The following is a 20269-nucleotide window of genomic DNA, read 5'->3' on the forward strand; positions in this document are numbered from 1 at the left end:
CCACCAACTGGTCCACACAAGCAAGGAAAGCCCCATCCACAGGATGTAGGCAGCACACAAAACCACGCCCCCTCCAGTCCACGGAAAAACCTATCTCTACGTAACCGATCCCTGGTGCCCAAAAGGTTGGGGACCTCTGTCTTATGATATCTTTGATCATCTGAATTGAATGCTTTTGTAATTACCTTGTCTGCTTTAGTGGAAGATTACATTGAATGCAATGAATTTTTTTTAATAAAATGTCAGAACCTCTGCCTTGGATAGCTAATATCAACATCTTGACTGCAGCAACCGTGTTTGCCATAACAGATTCGCTCTGGGACAATAAGCTAGCTAACATTTTTTCTATTAATCCTCTCATTAATCTTTGTGGCCATTGCTGTGCTGAATGCCTTTTTACAAACCGTAGCAGCCAAGGTCAATATGGTTACTGCTTAAAATTTTGCAAAGCTCCATTTGTGGGGTGGAAGGGAAAAACGGTTTTCTGATGTTACCTATTTGGGGTAATGAAACGTCTTGCAAGAAAACAACCAAGCTCAGAGAGCACCAAGGACCCCTCGTTTCAACCCTGAGCTACAAATATTCCCCTTTATTGGTAAAATGTTTTTGTCTTACCTGATAAACCTCTGTTTTGACAAGAATCAAAAAGAGACTTTGGCCTACCCATTTTAATTGTATTTTTTTTTAAAGATAGATCGATTTTTAATTCTCCTCATTCTCTGCTTTCCCCCCCACCCCTCAGGTGAAAATACCAAAAATTAACACTCTCCTTCAGCCAAAGACATGTCTTATCTTCAGTTTCCCAAAGAAACTTTCTCCCTTCCTAATGCCTCTCTGTTTTTGCCGAGAATGGATAATTGCCAGATAAGACAAGATTGGCTCTGTCTGGTAGAGGTCTAGCCATTGTTTTTGTTCTATTTATACCCTATTATCAAAATAATGTTACTTTCAAGCTGACAATGATGGGCCTGTGGCCCTGGTTGCTTTTGGCCTTGACATGAAATTAGTGGGTCAGTATGCCTAGTTTGTTTGTGCTTGTAGACACAAGTCAACCACCCAATATGTAATCAACTCTGCAAGAATATATATGTATTCTTATATATATATATATAGAATATATATATATATCTAATATATATATTAGATTTTCCTACAAATCTCATTTATTTATTTATTTAGGAATGGCTGGTAAGATAGTATCATGAAACATGATTAAGGGTTATACTGATAAAATGTTAAGGGTGTTTTTATATATGTGCCAAGTCTTCTGCTTTAAAAGGGAGAAAAAAACCTGTTATGAGCCTTTCTTGCACAAATAGGATAGACTTTAAAATGCATAAACTACTAGCTATGCACGGAGAAACGTAACCCAAACTTTCAAAAGGTGGTATTATTTTATTTATTTGTTTTACTTAATGCCTACACTTAGATTAACACAGTGTATTCCTTCTGTCTTTCTCTGTTTTCATTCTCTTATTAACTCTGCTGTCTGTGTCTTTCCAGTTCCTTTGGACAACATTCTCAGTTGTGTTCTTGTTGGATGTGTGTGTGTGACTGTGTGTGTGTGTGTGTGTGTGTGTGTTCTTTTTCTTTCTTTCACTATATTCTGCTGCCATAACTGATCTACTTATTTGCTGTTTTGAACTCAGCCTTTGTCGGAATTATGGGTAACACAAGATCATACAAACTACTAGACTGGAATAGTTGCAATTCAGGTATTTTATTAGTCATTCAGTACTACATAGACTGACAAAAATTATGGCAGCTCAGTGAAGTCTTTTTAGAAATACCTTACCTCATTGCCAAGCTAAATGTTTCAAATTTCATCCTTTTTTAATTGTGAAAATTTAAGATAACATTTACGATAAATATGGTAGGTGATATTGTGAAATTAAATCCCATTAGGTTTGTTGCTAGACTGTATATCCCTCATTATCCCTGTATATCAGTATAATTTAATCATGCTCCAAAATCTTTCCATTTGAAATTTAGCTTTTTCTGAACTAGAAGCAGGATTTTCTGTGTGGGTCTTAGTTATGGAGAAATTTCATTTGAAGATTTTATCTGTACTAGAAACAAAATATGTTGTTGTTGAATAAGACTTTCATACTGTTTAGGTTATTTGTGGATTTTAGATATATTTACAGTTTTAATATGGGACATTTAATTTTTAAATCGTCCCATAATATAATAATGGCTAACAGAAGAATACAGCCAAAGCCACATTATCAAGCTACAGTATTAAGGTAGGGCTGGAAACCAGGTGCATGATTGTGTATGATTTGGTCTGTGTATTGCAGGGGTGTCAAACTCACAACATCACATGATGTATTGTGACTTTTTTCCCCATTGCCGGCAATGGGGCGGCCGCGGTTTTGCCATGACATATCCAGCCCGTGGGCCGGCAGTTTGACACCCCTGGTGTATTGGATATGAGGTTACTGAATTAAAGAAACGAAAAACTTGTGTCTTACTTTTTTTTTTCATTCAAGATCAAATAATTTAAATAGGGCTGAGGACCTGACTGTGCAAAATGAACCGTTTAGACGGAGAGTTATTTTTTTAAATTGAAAAAAAAAAGCTGATCAGGATGAGTTGTGGTATACTTTTTCTACAAATGAATATTTAGCTTGCTTGTGTTAATTATGTTACAGTGAGTTTGTATTCATTTGCTTTTCAGTCAGTGAAAAAGCATGACATATATTTATACCGTTGCGTTGGTACAAACATTTACTTAGCCTTTTAAATTCCACCTTTTCCCCCATTGTACAGTACTTTAATTCAAGGAAACAAACAGGCAAACAAGTAGCAGTAGCTCAAGTCTCTCGAGCTATTTGTAGTCTTATTTGTGAGTCTGTGAGTCAACAGCATAATTTCATGTGATTGTTTCCTGTCCAACGAGGGTGATTTGCAGAGTCACATTGAATTCCCCAGTTATACTAGATTGATGATTGGTAAATCTGTCACCTAGATTTTTGTCATTTGTAAAAGCATTCAAAAGAAATCAAGGTTATTGCGTGTAATCATTCTGCTGCTGAATTTGCTTTTGCTCTGAATATTGCTTTAAAAGCTTCAAAACCATCCACCGAAAAGGAGATGAGATTTATTTTTTATTTATGGTATTCCTAGTATTTTTGTATCACCAACATTACAGGTCTCTGTGCAGTTTATAAATCAAATCACAAAAACCAATAAGAACCATAAGCATAATAAGTGAAAAAAAATCAGTAAAATGTAATATAGCCTACTATTGATTGGATAGGAAACAGAGAGTAAATATTAGATTCCAAAGTCCTGACAGAAAAATCATTTTTTTTTTACTTTGTTAAGGGCAATTAAAATGGGATTTAGTTGGATTTGGGGGATAGCATATTCTAGAATATAAGTATTTTGGATCCTTTCTCTGTAGGCTTTTAGAGATTAAAAGTAGATCCTTGAATTGTACTTATACACTTATTAAAACAAAATAGATGAGAGAGAATGATTTATTTCAGTTGTAGGCAAGCAGAGCAATTTATAAACAGAAATACAATTCTGCAACACAAAACAAGTTAATCAAAATCATTAAAAGCACATAGAAACATAACACACAAGTAAAAAATCAATGACCCCAGGTAGTCCTCAATTCGATACTCTAATTGTGCCGAAAATTACAGTCGTAAGTCATGCTGATTGCTGGTCATGTGATCACATGACCAACCTGATTTTGCGACTTTCTCTGTGCTGGTTGCTAAGCGAGCCCGTTGTCCACAATTAGCACTTTTCTCCAGAATTAAACGCTTTTGCCAGAATTAAATGCTGGTTTCTGTCAGAAAACATTGTAAATCATGGTCATGTAACTGCGGGATGCTGCAAGCAGTAGGAACGCAGGCCTGTTGCTAAGCACCCAAAATGCAGTCACATGACCACACGGGATGTGGGGGGGATCGTAATTCCTGATAATATCAGCCTTTTTTTATTAATCTCAGTGCAGCATCAGCGTTTTTGAATGTTAAAATTAGTAGTTTTTTTTACCTCAGCAATTTCAGTAGAAATAGATTAAGCTGTACGATTGCTTACAGTGGCTTGCTTAGTCCAGCTAATACTGGTAATGGTAAACCAGTGATACAGTAACATTAAATACACTGTTTCTGGGTTCCTTGACGGTTGCTAGGATTGATAATTTCGTAGTACAGTAATTCGTAGTTGGTTCTCATCTACGTGAGCACTTGTAAAGTCTTTTTTTAGTAATCATTTCTTAGCTTGGACCACATGACTGATGAGTGTCAGATACCAGGGACTTTTTCATTTGATTACTCTTCAGAATTCAACAAGAGTTGCGATTTGAAATGAAAAAAAGCTTGATTAATATCAGCAATAATCATACAGTTGTAGATTAAAACTACCTGAAGTAGGGGTAGGCAACCTTGTCTTTTTTATGACTCGTGGACTTCAACTCCCAGAATTCCTGAGCCAGCCATGGGATATTTTACATTTAATAAAAATAAATAAATCGATTAGAATTTGGTATGATCCATCTTGAAGTAAAGTACTGTACTCTTTAAATCACAAAGCTAGCCGTGGAGTGGCTTTTTATGTTGATGCCACTTTTTTAAATATCTAAAGATCTCTAACCACAATACTTTCTTGCAGTTTCGTGATACCTCAAAGATTCACAAGTAAGAAACGCAGGTTTCTAAAGTAAATCCACTTTATCGGATGCACCTAGCCTTAAAACACCTCATGCTTGGTTAGGATGTGTGAAGAACGTAACTTTTAAAAAAATTAAAAAGGTAAAATTGATAACGTTGTCAAAGACAAAACTTATTTGACTCTGTTCAAGCTGCAAAAAATGGTTGAAACTTGTGAGGAATATGCTTTCATTTGTCTCTGAAGTTCCCTGGTTCAAAAATGGCACCTCCGGAATATTAATCAATGTTGGTTAGAGAGGGAGATATTTCTTCATTTGTTTTCCGCATTGCCATTTCCAGTATATGTGTTTTTTCATTTAGCTCAGTTGATTGATTTTGTATAGACGCTGACCTATTTGTAGTATGTGGTCTACAAAGGAGTATTGTTAAAAAAAAAAATAATGGCCTATTTTGCATTGGAAAATCTATGGTTATTTGTGTTCTGGCTAACTTTAGTTCCTGCAGAAGTTCTACTACAATATTTATGTGAACACATTTGCATTTGGGTTTGGTTTCTGTGTCTCAGAAATGGAGAATCTATAGTCCCTCAGATGTTGTAGAAACATAACTCTTATGGATTTTTACGTGTTCACTGGCCATTGTTCTGGTCCTATTGGAAGGCTACAGGTTCTCTAACCATGTAATATCTCTGTTTCTGTGGAATAATGATTGTGTGGAACAGCTGCTTTAGATTGGGTTTGCAACCAGTCGTATGCCTAGTGCCATAAGAGTTTGGCCTGTTGTATTGGAATATTACACTTTTGATAAATTGTTTCAGTTCTTTATTTCTGATTCTCTAGCTTCAGTGATAATTACAGGTAGTCCTTGACTTACAACCATTCACTTAGTGACTGTTCAAAGTGACAATGGCACTGAAAAAGTAACCATTTCTCACAACCCTGGCAGTATCTCCACGATCAAGTGATCAAAATTGGGATGCTTGGCAAGTGGTTCATATTTATTTATGACAGTTGCAGTCATATGCTCTCCCTTTGTGACTTGACATGCAAAGTCAATAGGGAAGCCAGATTCACTTAACAACTGGCTTGCTAACTTCACAACTGCAGTGATTCGCTTAACAACTGTGGCAAGAAAGCTCGTAAAATGGTGCAAAATTCACTTAACAGCTGTCTCGCTGAGCAACAGAAATTTTGGGCTCAATTTTTGGCCATAAGTCAAGGACTACCTGCGTAGGATTCTCTGAGTAGCAGTTGGAAGACAGTGGCTGGATATCTTTTTACAAAAGAGAGCGAATGTTCTCTGGCGAAGCTTATGTTTCATTCGCTTAGGTCCACACAACTGGATAACTAGATAAATTCTAGTTGTGTGGACTTAGATAATACCCTAGCATAGGCATCAAAGGGAGGTCTAGGAATTGAAGAGCAATACCTTAAGGGTGACAAGGGTTGTATGTATGTATGCATGTGGTTTCCCTTTGCCTTCTTCTTAGGCTCACTGGCCCAAGGTCAGCTGTTTTTGTGCCTAAGGCAGGACTAGAAGTCATTGGTTTCCACCCTTACGGCTTAATCTCTACACCAAACGAATTCTTGATGATAAAGGCTAGGGGACGCAATTTTAACAGAATAAGAGCCTTGGAAGGGACCTTGGAGGTCTTCTAGTCCAACCCCCTGCTCAAGCAGGAGACCCTACAACATTTCAGACCAATGCCTGTCCAATCTCTTCTTAAAAACCTCCAGTGATGGAACACCCACAACTTCTGGAGGCAAGCCATTCCACTGGTTAATTGTTTACAGTTATGGTTATTTTTAAGGATTACTAATAATATACACATCATTAGACCTTTGCTTGCTTTTAGTACATTGTTGTTGTTAGCTGCAAAGTCGTGTCTGACCCCTTGTGACCCCATGGACCACGTTCCTCCAGGCCTTCCTGTCCTCTACCATCTTCTGGAGTCCCTTTAAGCTCACGCCTACTGCTTCAGTGACTCCATCCAGCCACCTCGTTCTCTGTCGTCCCCTTCTTCTCTTGCGCTCAACCTTTCCCAGGATTAGACTCTTCTCCAGTGAGTCCTTCCTTCTCATTAGGTGGCCAAAGTATTTGAGTTTTAGCTTCAGGATCTGGCCTTCTAAAGAGCAGTCAGGGTTGATCTCCTCTAGGACTGACCGGTTTGATCGCCTTGCAGTCCAAGGGATAGTATAATTATACATAATTATGTATTGATTGACTACATGCCATCAAATAAGTGGCAACTCTTAGTGACTTAGAGTAGACCTAAGTCTTCTCCAGTCTGGCCCTGCTGGTTTTTCAGCAGGGCATCCATTGCCACTATAATTGAATCCATCCACCTTGCTGCTGGTTATTTTCTTTTTCTCTTTCCCTCCCTAATTCTCAGGAAGATATGATGGTTTAAGTCTGGTCACTTGTGCCCTGAGTGAGAATTTTGAATTGATTTGTTCAACGATCTCTTTCTTTTCTTGGCTATTTGTAGTATTCGCGTGAGTCTTCTCTCACTTTCTACAATTGTTTCTCAACAGGATAAGCCTGATTTTGTTTTCTTGAAATTAAGACTAAATCATTGATTAATGATCTGATGAATAATTTCATCATTGAAATAAGTTCAGAAGTTTCAATAGTCTTTCTATCCTGCTTCTTCACACTTTCTTATGTCCCTTGCTAATCCTTACGAAAGCAAAATGCCCATATCTGTGAAATTTATTTATTTATTCATTCATTCATTCATTCATTCATTCGGTTGGTTTATATACCGCCCTATTCCCGAAGGACTCAGGGCGGTTTACAAGGCAAAATTTAAAAACAATACAAAATAAAATTAAAATAAAATTAAAAATTAATTAAGCATTAATTAATTAATGCTTTTAACAATTGAATGTGAACATTTTCCTTTTTATGACATCTATAATTTATTCAAAATATTAAGTATTGTAGTTTTACCAAGAAAAGATGTGTCACTTTTTAGCTTCTCTGACCTAGTGTTGCGAGTTATCAACACCCTAATTAAAACAGATACTCAACTGCTTAATGGCATTCACTACAGTAGCTTCTAATAGTAGAATCATGATGAATGCTCATTATAATTTCTGTACGTTAGTTTTATTAGCAGTCAAGCAAAGCCAGTCAGTATATGGATAGATAGATAGATAGATAGATAGATAGATAGATAGATAGATAGATAGATAGATAGATAGATAGATGGATGATAGATACGGTAGGTAGGTAGGTAGGTAGGTAGATAGATAGATAGATAGATAGATAGATAGATAGATAGATAGATAGATAGATAGATAGATAGATAGATAGATAGATGGATGATAGATACGGTAGGTAGGTAGGTAGGTAGGTAGATAGATAGATAGATAGATAGATAGATAGATAGATAGATAGATAGATAGATAGATAGATAGATAGATAGATAGATAGATAGATAGATAGATAGATAGATAGATAAACATAGCAGGCAGTTTGCTTTTCCCCCGGGTCCCTAAGCAGAGCTTTGGTACTTTTTTTAGATGTGTCCTGAATGGAAAAGACATATTCCTTAATGCTGAAGCAAGTAGAGGAGAGCATCCCATTGGCTTGATATATCTGAGTATTTACTTAGCTTTAAAGGGGGAAATTACAACGTAAGTTAACAGAAGCTTTCTTGGCCTTCTTGCACAAAAAATGCAAGATGAATGCACGGGGTTTTGAAAGTGTTTCCCATGCACTGATAAGACCCCATCTTTGAGGGATTGTTGTGCATTGAATTGGCAGTCCCTTAGTGCTCTCTCAGCTTGGTTGTTTTCTTGAAGACGTTTAATTACCCAATGAGGTAACATCATCAGTGCTAGATTAGCAGAGTGCTACATTAGCACTGATGATGTTGGCTAGTTTGGGTAATGAAATGCTTTGCAAGAAAAAAAACAGTGCTCAGAGAGCACCAGGGACCCCCCTCATTTCAACCCTGAGCTACGAATATTCTCCTTTATTGGAATCAACAATTCGTTCACTCATCGTGAATTCTTTGAAAAGATTTTCAAATTAGATGATGCAGTAATTGACTTCAGCTTCGAACCCAACACTGTGTTTTGACTGGTCACTGCATTCATTGAGTGTAAAGTCTGAACTCAGCTGAGTTTAGATCTGACTTGCTCTTTAGCCTGTGTCCCCCAAAATAAGAGTTTCTGTTCTTTGCTGTTCCACTTTCTATTGTGCCACAATAAATTTCAGTCACAATTGCGATTTTTTTTTACAACACGTATCTTACAGTTTTGTATTTATGTGTTTTTCTTTTTTCACACACTTATTTTTAAGGGGGTGCGTAGATGTGGATCTCCCCCTTTTAGTGTCTTTAATTAAACACGGTTCCAAACACCGTTATTTGACATCATTCCAGTAAAAATTCATCCCTAATCTCCAGGGAGATAAATGTGCCATACTAAAAACAGGAGAGACATGGATGCGTTCACATGGTGTAATAAGATGGAGGGTTTGTTGTCACTGTGAGTTGGGGGGGAGCACGAAGGGAGGCTCAGCTAATCTCAACGTATACCTGGTTGTACTTTGACAATAAAGGTTCATTCATTCATTCTTGAAATAATCTTGCAAAAGTTGTGCTTGACATTCAGAAGGAGAACAGAGTTAGAAGCCACCTCAGAGGTCTTCTAGTCCAACCCCCTGCTCGAGCAGGGGAGCCTATCCCAGGGGTAGGCAACCTTGGCTCTTTTATGACTCGTGGACTTCAACTCCCAGAATCCCTGAGCCAGCATGGCTAAGCATGGAAACCTCTCCCTTTCCCCTCAGCGTGGCTGGCTCAGGAATTCTGGGAGTTGAAGTCCACGAGTCATGAAGGGGCCAAGGCTGCCTACCCCTGCCCTATACCATTTCAGACAAAATGGCTGTCCAGTCTCCTTTTAAAAGCCTCCAGTGATGGAGCACCCACAGCTTCTGAAGGCAAGCTGTTCCACTGGTTTATTGTTCTCACTTGCTGCCAGCTGATTTTAGGAGTTTCACAAGTTACCCCGGTTTTGTAGAGTTCTAGTACCTCATGTCTTCCCCTGCTGTTCCAAGCAGTAAGATTAAACACACCAATTGACCCTCGGATTTAAAAACCAAAACAAAAAAACCCACTTTTCGTTTGCAGGCAGTTTAAATAAATCTTCCCCAACCCCTGCCAGGCTTACTCTAGTGGGCTAGATTTTTGCTAGAAAAGCTTGTTCAGTGGGTGCCATGTTTGCTTGCCTTCTGCTTTCACCTAGAGTTCAGGGCCATTTCTTTTCTGTGACCATTTCAGTGAGCTGCCATATTTTTTAAGTCTGTAACCGTCATCGACCCAAGCATGCGCCAAACGATCCACTGTATTCTGGCTCCCGTCTGCTGACTCTGCTTTGCAAGCTGTTCTTTAAGCTTCCGCCGTAGCCTGGAACACAACAGGTGACGATGCCCTTGTGGAACTGTGCTGGACACATGGCATCCTGCTCCCTCCCCCCCCCCTGCCCCCAATTTCTGGACTGTCTTAATGTAAATTGCATAGCTTTACTTCGATGTGTAAATGCTCTGATAGTGTTGCCCTGTGAATCTGTGTGGCTCATGCGTCAAAATCCCAAAGGACGAAAAGCTGCTTGCCAATCACTTGTGTCCGAAAACCAAAGAGAATGCTTTAACATTGCATTGCGTTCCCGTGTTTGGTATGAACGACGCCTGCCATGTTGTGGTGTCTTGGTTTTTATTAAGTCGTTATTTATCTTTTGACACGCAAAGGTAAGTTTGTGTCTATCGTGTGTAAATATGCATTGCATTCTATATAGAGATATGATTTCCCCCCCTATTAATTAGCAGGGGGTGGAGCTAAAATCCATTAAAGTTTACAACGTGCAGAAGAAAAGTTCATTTCCAAGGAAGTATATTTAAATCTCAAAGGTATTTTATTATTTTCAGATGTTGCCCTCTTTACGTGTTATTTTCAGCACAGAGTGAAGGTGACCCGGTTTCCTAATAACCACCTGGGTCTTTCAACTTTTTCAATTTTAATAATTTAACTGGATCTTGAATATAACATTCAAGGTTTGGGGAGCCCTGCATGCCACTTGGCATAAACACAAAACCATACTGTCCTTAGGTTTTCAGGTTTGTGGCTTTGAGCCGTTGGGTCTTATAGTAACTTTTCAGAATTCACTAATATTTTTGTGAAATAACACATGAAAAGTTTCATATTTGAATGGCATTCATAAGGAATTACCACCGTAAAATCACAGGAGTAGGAGACCTCTTGTTCAGTAATTTTACCACATTGCTTTTTATTAAAGGGAATTCTTTGATTGGGAATTCTTTAAAATATTCTTTTGAACATTTGTTTTATCTTTTTGCGTATACACTAATAGCTGGTCTTCGAGGCAACTCTCCTGAACATTTATTCACACATCTCTGTTTAAAACTTTTAGACAATCCTTTTAGAAATTAAGTATGTGCCATATAGAGACAAAGCAAGAGAGAGTTTGCAAAAAGAAATAGCTACAGATACAAAGATAGCTATAGCTATAGATAAAAGTGTATATATACACCTATATACACCTATGTACAAATAATATATGCTTCACATAGTTTTTCACCATTTTCTCACTATTTTTAATGGAAACATGTTAACTAATTCAGTTTTCTGTGGTAATATATTATGTAAGTTATATTTAGTTTCTTATATTTCCTTGTATAAGCTGGTAGTGAGACACCTAATCATCTGCATCCAGAGAGGTTTGTGTGCAGTAATACAATTACACATATAAGCTTTGCATTCAAAAATTGAGTAACTAGCCATTCCTACCAATTCTTTACAGATTTAAAAATCAAATAAATTTACAGATTTAAAAATCAAATAAATTCAGTGAAGAAACATTAAAATATGGGGTTCAGGGTGCTGCAGTAAACTATCATAATTTAAATTTAAGCTGACTGAGTTGTAAATTGATATGCCATAATTTTCAATTAATGCACATGTGAATTTGTTGAAATAATGCTGAAGTAATCAAAACATCAAACCCTCCAAAAATCTGATTCACTGCTGAGTAAACAGCATATTCCCTCAGTTTAGGAGTAAGCAATGCCAGGGATCAAATTTCACTTATCTATTATGATGTAATTACAGTAATTACACTAATTATTATCATTTATGATTGAGTATATACCTAATTCAGAAACTAATATTAAAATCTCCAGTTCTGATGATAATGATCATAACAAATATTAAAACAGTAAAGACAATCATATTGCTAAAGATAACAGGGAGTTTGTTACATAAACATTGATCAAAACCGTATTTTATCAACTAAAATGATCAGTTACAACTTGTTAAACCTGGAGAGAGAAAAATGGTTATGAGTCAGGTCAGCTACCTGCCTCACCTTGCTTTGAAGCATTAAGCAAATGCACTATAAAAACCTTTTATCTTGTTCTGTCAGATGTGTCCTTTATAAAATTGACATCAGTTTTAATAATCTGAAGTACGGTAGGTGAAAACTACATGTCATTTTCTAAAATCTCTAAAAACCTTTCACATTAACACTAAGTACATTTAAGTATATTCTGACTTGACACACAAATATATGCCCTCAAATACCAGTCTCTTATAAGATCTAAAGTACTGCTTTGTATTTTAAAAATATTCTTCTAAAAGAAAAAAAAGATTATTCTCAAGACGGTTAAAATAAATTTGGGCGTATGATGTAATTGTGGAGTGAGTGAAACAATGAATTTTCATTTAGAAATTTTAGATTTGGCTGCAAAAATTTTTCTAGGCTAGGAAGTCCTCTATTAAACTACTGATTTTTCTTAATAATTTAAAAACAGGTTTCGGTCGTGTAATCTCCAGAAATTACAAGCAGTTTCCTCCAATATCACTGCAAGTTCATATATAAGATATTTAAACAACCAAAAGTTCTTCTGAAGCCCCCCTACTTGGTATATCTTTGCAAATATTGAAAAAGTCCTTCCATGTACGTTTTTGAAAATGTTAAAGAGGTCAGGTTTGAAATTTTAATATGAAGCTAATTCAACATGGTTCACCTTTAATGTTGGAACTTACAATTGAGTTATTGTTATAACATTATTAGTTTTTAAAAATATTTTGAATGCATCTTTTAAGGTATCTATTAAATGTATTTACTTTATTGACAAGACATTTTCCAAGAATAAGCAGTAGAGCTATTCAGCATTAACCTAACAGCTCAGTATTTTTTTCCTTCGTGAGGTTAAAAGTATAAACAGAATATCTCATAAGTCTTTTGGTGAGGGTGGGTGTGGGTATTTGTCAAATCAGTTGAAAATACAAAAACAAGGACTTTTTAAATTAATTAATTATTTAGGCCCATGCAAGAATGTTACTTTGCCCAGAGACTTTTTTCCATCAAGTGGGCAATATGGTTCAGTTGTTTTTAAATCTCTGAATTTCACTCCGCTTTTAATCTTGACAAAGTTAAATTGTTATTCAAAATATCCAAACTCTTTAATTTCTGTTGCAATCTTATCTCCTCAAGTTGCTTTTTTTAAAAAGATGATTCCAAGGGACACATGTTGTGACCTGTGAATCTTTAATATTGAGATTTGCTGACTGCAAATGTTGGAGATGCTGTCATTCCACCCCCACCCCCATAGTCAGAGATCCCTTTGGTGTGTTGCTTCGAAGGTTTAGCTTAATACAGGTAGTCCTTGACTACAACAATTCATTTAGTGACTGTTCAGGGTTCCCACACCATTGAAAAAAGTGACTTATAACTATTTTTCATACAACCGTTGCAGCTTCCCCATGGTCATGTGATCAAAATTCAGAGGGCAGCTGACTCTTATTTAGTGTCCTGGGGTCACGTGATCACTTTTGCAACCTCCTGACAAGCAAAATCAATGGGGAAGCTGGATTCACTCGACCATCGTGTTCCTAATTCCACAACTGCAGTGATTCACTTAACGACTGTGGCAAGGAAGGTCGTACAATGGGGCAAAACTCACTTAACAAGTGTCTCACTTAGCAGTGGAAACTTTGGGCTCAGTTGGGTTTGTAAGTCAAGGCTTACCTACAATGGTATTTTGAGCAAAACGAGTAAGTATAGAAATCACATTCTTGTATGCTCTGAGAATTAAAGAGAAATGGACTGGCTGTGTGAAACCGCCATTCCACCGAAGTAGCCACAGTTGCCTTAATTGGCTGGAAGGAGAAACAAGAGGTTGCTGAGGTCTTACACTAGCTTAAACCCGTGAACCAGTGTTTAGTTAACGTCGTTGCTTTAGCCCAGGGGTAGGCAACCTTGGCTCTTTTATGACTCGTGGACTTCAACTCCCAGAATTCCTGAGCCAGCCATGCTGGCTCAGGAATTCTGGGAGTTGAAGTCCACGAGTCATAAAAGAGCCAAGGTTGCCTACCCCTGCTTTAGCCGAATATTTTGCATCTCTGCTGAATAATAAAACGGGATGTGCTCTGTCTCTTTCAGATGACCCGGAAACACGAGATGCCTGGTGGGCGGAAGTTCGTCAAGAAATCAAATCCCATGCAAAGGCGTTGGGCTGTCATGCTGTAGTGGGCTACAGTGAATCAACTAGCATTTGGTAACTCGCTGGCTCCGTTTCTCTGACAATTAAACCGCTTTATCTCTGCAAGGAGCAGAAGGAAAGGGTGAAAAGGGACGCTCGGAGACTTGTCGCATCAAGTTGTGCCCGTTACTCGGAAGTAGGGAGGCTCGGGACGATGGGGCGTATAGTAACCTAGCCACTTAGCTGCTGGGACATGCCCACATTGTAGGAAGGATGCTGTTTCTGCATTGCTGCTGTTTGGTGAGCAAAGGAATGGCAAATTATTCTGAACAGCAGGACCTTCATTTTTATTATCTGTGGCGTGAGGGGTCTTCACTGGTAGCTATCGAGAGGAGATGCGGTTTGGGGATGTGAAGACAGAAGGTAGGGGGACAACACTGACTAGAGGACACACACAAAAAAGAGATGGGGAATGAGCCAGTACATCAGAGGTGGGGAACGATGGCCCTTTTATGACTGGTGGACTTCAACTCCCAGAATTCCCGAGCCAGCCATGCTGAGGGGAAAGAGGTTTCCATGCCGAGCCATGCCAGCTCAGGAATTCTGGGAGTTGAAGTCCACAAGTCATAAAAGAGCCATCGTTCCACACCCCTGCACTACATATTAGGGAATTCATTACATTAGCAAGTAGAGATGGTCCTTGATTTATAACCATAGTGACTGTTCAGAATTACAATGGATCCCCCCCCCAGGGGTAATTGCCCACCCAGTTTCAAACTTCCAACGGCTACCCCTCCAACCCAGTCACGGGACTACATTTCAGGTGCTCAGCAATCAGCCTGCTTTTATAGCCGTTTGCAGCTGCATTTGCCCCCTTTACGTCTAGGGTGTTGTTGTTGTTTTGTTTTTTTGGCAAAACAGCCCCATAGTGAACCATTGCTTCACTTAACAATCACACCATTTTGTGACAGCCACCAAAAAAGGTGGTAAAATCTAGTCAGGTCCAAGGACAATCTGCGTTACAGCTAGGTCTGTCATGGGCAGACTCCATTGTAGTCCTAAGCCAGAGACTACCTGTGTTTGATTTATGTGTAAAGGTTAATATAAAATTCTTCCCGGCTCTTCCATTTTTGGAATGCAGGCCGGGCATCCGCACCCATCGACTAAAATTCTTAGCCTGGAAAAAGTCCTGCCTCTCGGCTGTTGTTTTTGTTTTGATGCAGAGCATCCGGCACACCACACATGTGGCCCTTGACCCTTTACTATTGTACTTCTGAAAAGGGGTTGTCCTTACCACAGTCAAAGTAAACATCTCATGGCAGGCAGCTTATTTTTCAAAACTCCCCCGCCCTAAATGCTCACTTTCAACATGGATTTGGGTTGTGGCTTTTTCATTTGTGGGAAGAGATTTTGCAAAGCATATGACTGAACTGATGACTTATCTTTTCTTTCTTTCTTTCTTTCTTTCTTTCTTTCTTTCTTTCTTTCTCTTTCCTATTTTTCTTTCTTCCTTTTTCTTTCCTTCTTTCTTTCTTTCTTTTTCCCTTTCTCCCTCTTTCTCTTTTCCCTTTTCCTTTGTACCTTTCTTTTCTTTCATTCTCTTTTTTCTATTTTTTTCTTTCTTTCTCTTCTTCACTCCCTCTATCTTTTCTTTCTTTTTCTTTCTCCCTCACTCCCTTTCTCTCTCTCTTTCTCTTTCTTCCTCCCTTCCTCTCTCTTCTTTCTTTCTTTCTTTCTTTCTTTCTTTCTTTCTTTCTTTCTTTCTTTCTTCCCCTATTTTTCTTTTTTTCTTTCTCTTTCTTCCTTTTTCTTTCCTTCTTCCTTTTTCTTTCTTTTTCCATTTCTCCCTCTTTCTCTTTTCCTTCGTACCTTTCTTTTCTTTCATTCTTTTTTCTATTTCTTTCTTTCTTTCTCTTCCTCACTCCCTCTCTATCTTCTTTCTTTCTTTTTCTTTCTCCCTCACTGCCTCTCTCTCTCTCTCTGTTTCTTTCTCTTCCTCCCTCCATCTTTCTTTCTTTCTTTCTTTCTTTCTTTCTTTCTTTCTTTCTTTCTTTCTTTCTTTCTTTCACAGTGAGGAGGTCTGTATTTTGTCTGCCTCGGGCACAGCCGCTGTGCTGAATCCCAGGTTTCTCCAGGATGGAAACATGGAAGTCTGTTTGGAACCAAGGTTGTCATGGCAGCCTGGCTACTTTTCCATAGGGTCAGAGAAGGGAGAGGTTGATTTTTTTCCTCAAAACCAAGATAGTTCTTCTCTATTAGGGTAGGTTACCAGTGGTACAGCACAGAATGCGGGGGCCGACTACTTTACTGATTTTTCACTAACAACCACAGACGTTGTGGGACTGCCCCAGTCACTAGTCTTACTGCTTTAAAATTTCTAACAGCCTGAATAAGGTAACCATTTGGCTACTAACAACAGAATGCAAATCCTTTCCCGTTTGGAACTGTCCCTCTCCTAACACTGAGTGTGCAAGTGACTCTTTGTTTCACACCATTGTCAAGATTTTATGGCACACTAAAGCAGGGTTTTCCAACTTTGGCAACTTTAAGACACGTAGACTTCAACTCCCATAATTCTCCACCCAACCATAGAGATTGGCCTCTCCTTTTCAAGTTACAGTGAAACTTCAATTGAAGGATCCCCATTTCGAGGTTCAGATTTCTATCTCAACAAAAACCCCAAACAACTTGTACAGGTCTGGATGAGGGAGCTGAATTTACATTATGCTTGGGTCAGCTATGACAATTTACATTAGAGCATCAAGCCGATATGATTTGTCTCATGGCATCAATACACAAATCACTAAAAGTGCAACAAAGGACATCCTGTGCGATTTGACAGGCCTTTGAGTGTAACAGGCCCCTCCTCCCGGTGTGTCTGTCAAATCAAAGTTTCACCAAATATAATTTTTCAGTAGAAATTAACCAAGTTGAGCTCTTCAGAAAAAAAACCCTACTGAAATGTATTAAATGCTTAACACTGAGATTGCTGAGTCATTCTTTAGTGAGGTGACCGTCATGTTCAACATTTTGTGATCCCCCGGAAGGCAGATTTTTATTCATTCATTTATTTATTTTGAAGAAAAAAGTTAGGCATGGACAACTTGAGGTGTTGTCCTTTTTGCTTCCTCTTCAAAACATCATATTCCCTCTGCCTCCAGCCTGGATGAGTGGAGCTTCTGTCATTTTTAATTATTTGCTTCACCTCCGAACCTATTCTGGGCTTCTCTATTCTTGTATTTAGAGGAGTTAATAAAGTCAGCTTAATTTAAATAAGCTCCATCCTGATTTACTTGGTAGCTAAAGGGTCAGCGGCATTAGATCACGTTTGTTGTCTTTTAATCCGCTTGCGCCTTCCTTTAGACGCTTGTTATATAATCAAACTGCCCTGCAGGTTCACGAAAGACTTTTTACCTTAATGCAATACTAAAAGCTCACGTTTGAGTTCAAAATACATCTACATTACTTTTGTTTAGAGAATGATTACAGGTAGATGGCAGACTAAAGTGGCTGATGTTATCTGTATCTCTTGCATTCATAGTTTGTTACATTGAGTTAGTTGCATCCCAGCTTGTCCGTTTCTCTGACGCGATCTTTTCAGCAATTCAGTGGAAGGTTGTGCTCAACAGATCAAAGAAAAAGTCAATTATTATCAGTTCCTCTGTTCTCAGGTTGATTTCTCCACCGTCTGTTCCAGATGGTTGGGAGATCCTTCAGAAGGCTGTCAGGTTATACAGAGGGGGCTAAAAAAGATAATTATTACACAGAGACATGTCTTGATCAACAAAAAGGTGGAGAAAAGCCAGACCCCCTACTTTTTGCTTGTAATAAAAACTTTCTATACTATAGCTTCTAGGTCCAATCAATGGTGTATGTTGAAAAGGAAGCTAAGTAATCCACATGTTGGTGAGGGTACCAGACATGCAATCTGATTATTCAGCTTGAAAATAAAAATGTTTTAGTACAGGACAAAAAAAATGTACAGTTCAGTTTTTTTATTCATATTAAATATATTGTGGCAAACCTCGGTGGGTTTGAAGTATATATAGTTGTCAAATCAAGAGAAATTAAATATGATAAGATAGTCTTAAAAACCCCACTCCCTTCTAGCACTGATGACGTTACCTAGTTGGGCAATGAAACGTCTGCAAGAAAACAACCAAGCTCAGAGAAGCACCCAGGATCCCCCCCTGCCCAGAGTTATCGGTGATGGAACAGTCTGCAAATTTGATGGATAAATAATGAAATAAGATAAATTGTTTCTGTAAAAGTAGATTTCTCTAGCAGGCGACACTTTGTCTCTGATTTGCATTCATAGCCAAATTTATTACAAAACCTGGTTGTAGTTGCCCTTCCGACCCGTTAAAATTGTTCTTTCCTTCATGACACGTTTTTCCATTCCTATCCTAATAATCGCTTCATAGCACCGTAAACCTAATAGAAATGAGCATTTGTGTTGTGTTGTCTTACAGAACTACTGAAACCAAATTCACAAAAAGCTATGCAGTTTCTACTAATCTGCCCATTGCATGTGTGTGTGTGTGTGTGTGTGTGTGTGTGTGTGTGTGCGTGTGGTTTAAAAAGGGGAGGGGGAGTTAAATTAATTATCTGTTTGGTCACTTGGGGAAGACAGGATGGTCTGTGGATTCACTTGTTCAAATGCATAAAGCATGATAAACAAAAGCAGACTGGCCAGCAATATGCCCGTAGTCCTCAATTTATGACCACTGTTGTGACTGGAATTTCTGTTGCTCAGCAAGGCCCTTGATAAGTGAGTCAGACCCACTTTTATCATCTTTTTTTTGTCACAGTTGTTCAGTGAATCACTGCAGTTGTTAAGTGGATCGTGCTATTTTAAGCCAATCTGGCTTCTCCCTTTGACTTGGTTGTCACAGGCCGTCTGGGAAGGCCGCAAATGGCAGTCACGTGACGCTGGGGTGCCGCAACTTTAAGTACGTGCCGATTCCCAACCGCTCAAATTTTGATCACATTACCTCGAGGATGCTATCACGGTTTTAAGTGTGAGGACCAGGTCAAAGGCCACTTTTTTCAGTTCCGTTGTAACTTTGAACCGTCACCAAACAAGTGGTCATAAGTCGAGGACTACCTGTATGGCATAGCTCTATAAGCCAGGGGTAGGCAACCTTGGCTCTTTTACGACTCGTGGACTTCAACTCCCAGAATTCCTGAGCCAGCCACGCTGAGGGGAAAGGGAGAGGTTTCCAAGCTGAGCCATGCTGGCTCAGGAATTCTGGGAGTTGAAGTCCACAAGTCATAAAAGAGCCAAGGTTGACTACCCCTGGTATAAGCCACGTATAGGCTGATATGTGTGCGAACCACCATTTCAAGTGACCAACCTTGTTTAGAAAGTCGGTGTCTGAATTTTAATTTTAGACTGCTCGCCATTTTATCTCCTAGGCTAGAAGAATCCTTACCTCTTGGTTGTGGCTTCTGCCACATCCCCTACGATGAGCTCAACATGCCATTCCCGGCCCGCCTTGCTTTCTGCTGCAGCTGCAGGAAGCAGAAAGTGCCCGACGTTCTTTTCACGACGATAGACTTGCCTATGGACGCAGTAGTATTTGGAAAAGGATGCCTCATCCAAGCCAGGTACTCCATAGGAAGGAATACAGGAAGAAGAGACATATTTTCATAGTAGATATATTAGTACTTATATTCTGCCTTTTAATTATTTCTACAAGTAACTCCAGGTGACAAACATCCACCTTCCTCCTCCTCCTCCACAACAACAACCCTGTGAGGTGAATTGGGCTGAGAGAGAGTGACTGGTCCAAGGTCGCCCAGCTGGCTTTAATTCCTAAGGCAAGACTAGAACTCACAGTCTTCTGGTGATTGGCCCAAGGTTTCATGCCTAAAACGGGATTAGAATTCAGTCTCCTGGGATTGGCCCAAGATCACCCAGCCGGCTTTCATGCCTAAGGTGGGACTAGAACTCACAGTCTCCTGGTGATTGGTTCAAAGTCAGCCAGCCAGCCAGCCTGCCTTCATGGCCAAGAGGATCAGAACTCACAGTCTCTGGTGAATTCTGCAAAGTCAGCCAGCCAGCTTTCATGGCTAAGGAAGGACTAGAATTCACAATCGCCCTGGTTCTAGCCTGGTGCCTTAAC

The 20269-nt window shown here is 38.9% G+C and overlaps 1 protein-coding gene across 10 annotated transcripts in view; it reads left to right on the top strand.

Annotated features, from left to right (window-relative positions):
* The window catches only part of C2CD5 (C2 calcium dependent domain containing 5), a 92651-nt gene that overhangs the window by 34077 nt on the left and 38305 nt on the right, over positions 1-20269 (top strand). For 6 of the 10 annotated variants that reach the window (XM_083365286.1, XM_083365287.1, XM_083365279.1 and 3 more), the window contains 3 exons: positions 14102-14216; positions 16213-16401; positions 19560-19751. In XM_083365286.1, the coding sequence (XP_083221412.1) occupies positions 14102-14216; positions 16213-16401; positions 19560-19751 (496 nt within the window). The remainder of the gene's footprint in view (positions 1-14101; positions 14217-16212; positions 16402-19559; positions 19752-20269) is intronic. The other 4 variants (XM_083365280.1, XM_083365288.1, XM_083365281.1 and 1 more) reach the window with 1 other exon arrangement.

The sequence above is a fragment of the Vipera ursinii genome (genome assembly GCF_947247035.1).
Source record: "Vipera ursinii genome assembly, chromosome: 6".
In the NCBI taxonomy this organism is placed as follows: Eukaryota; Metazoa; Chordata; class Lepidosauria; order Squamata; family Viperidae; genus Vipera; species Vipera ursinii.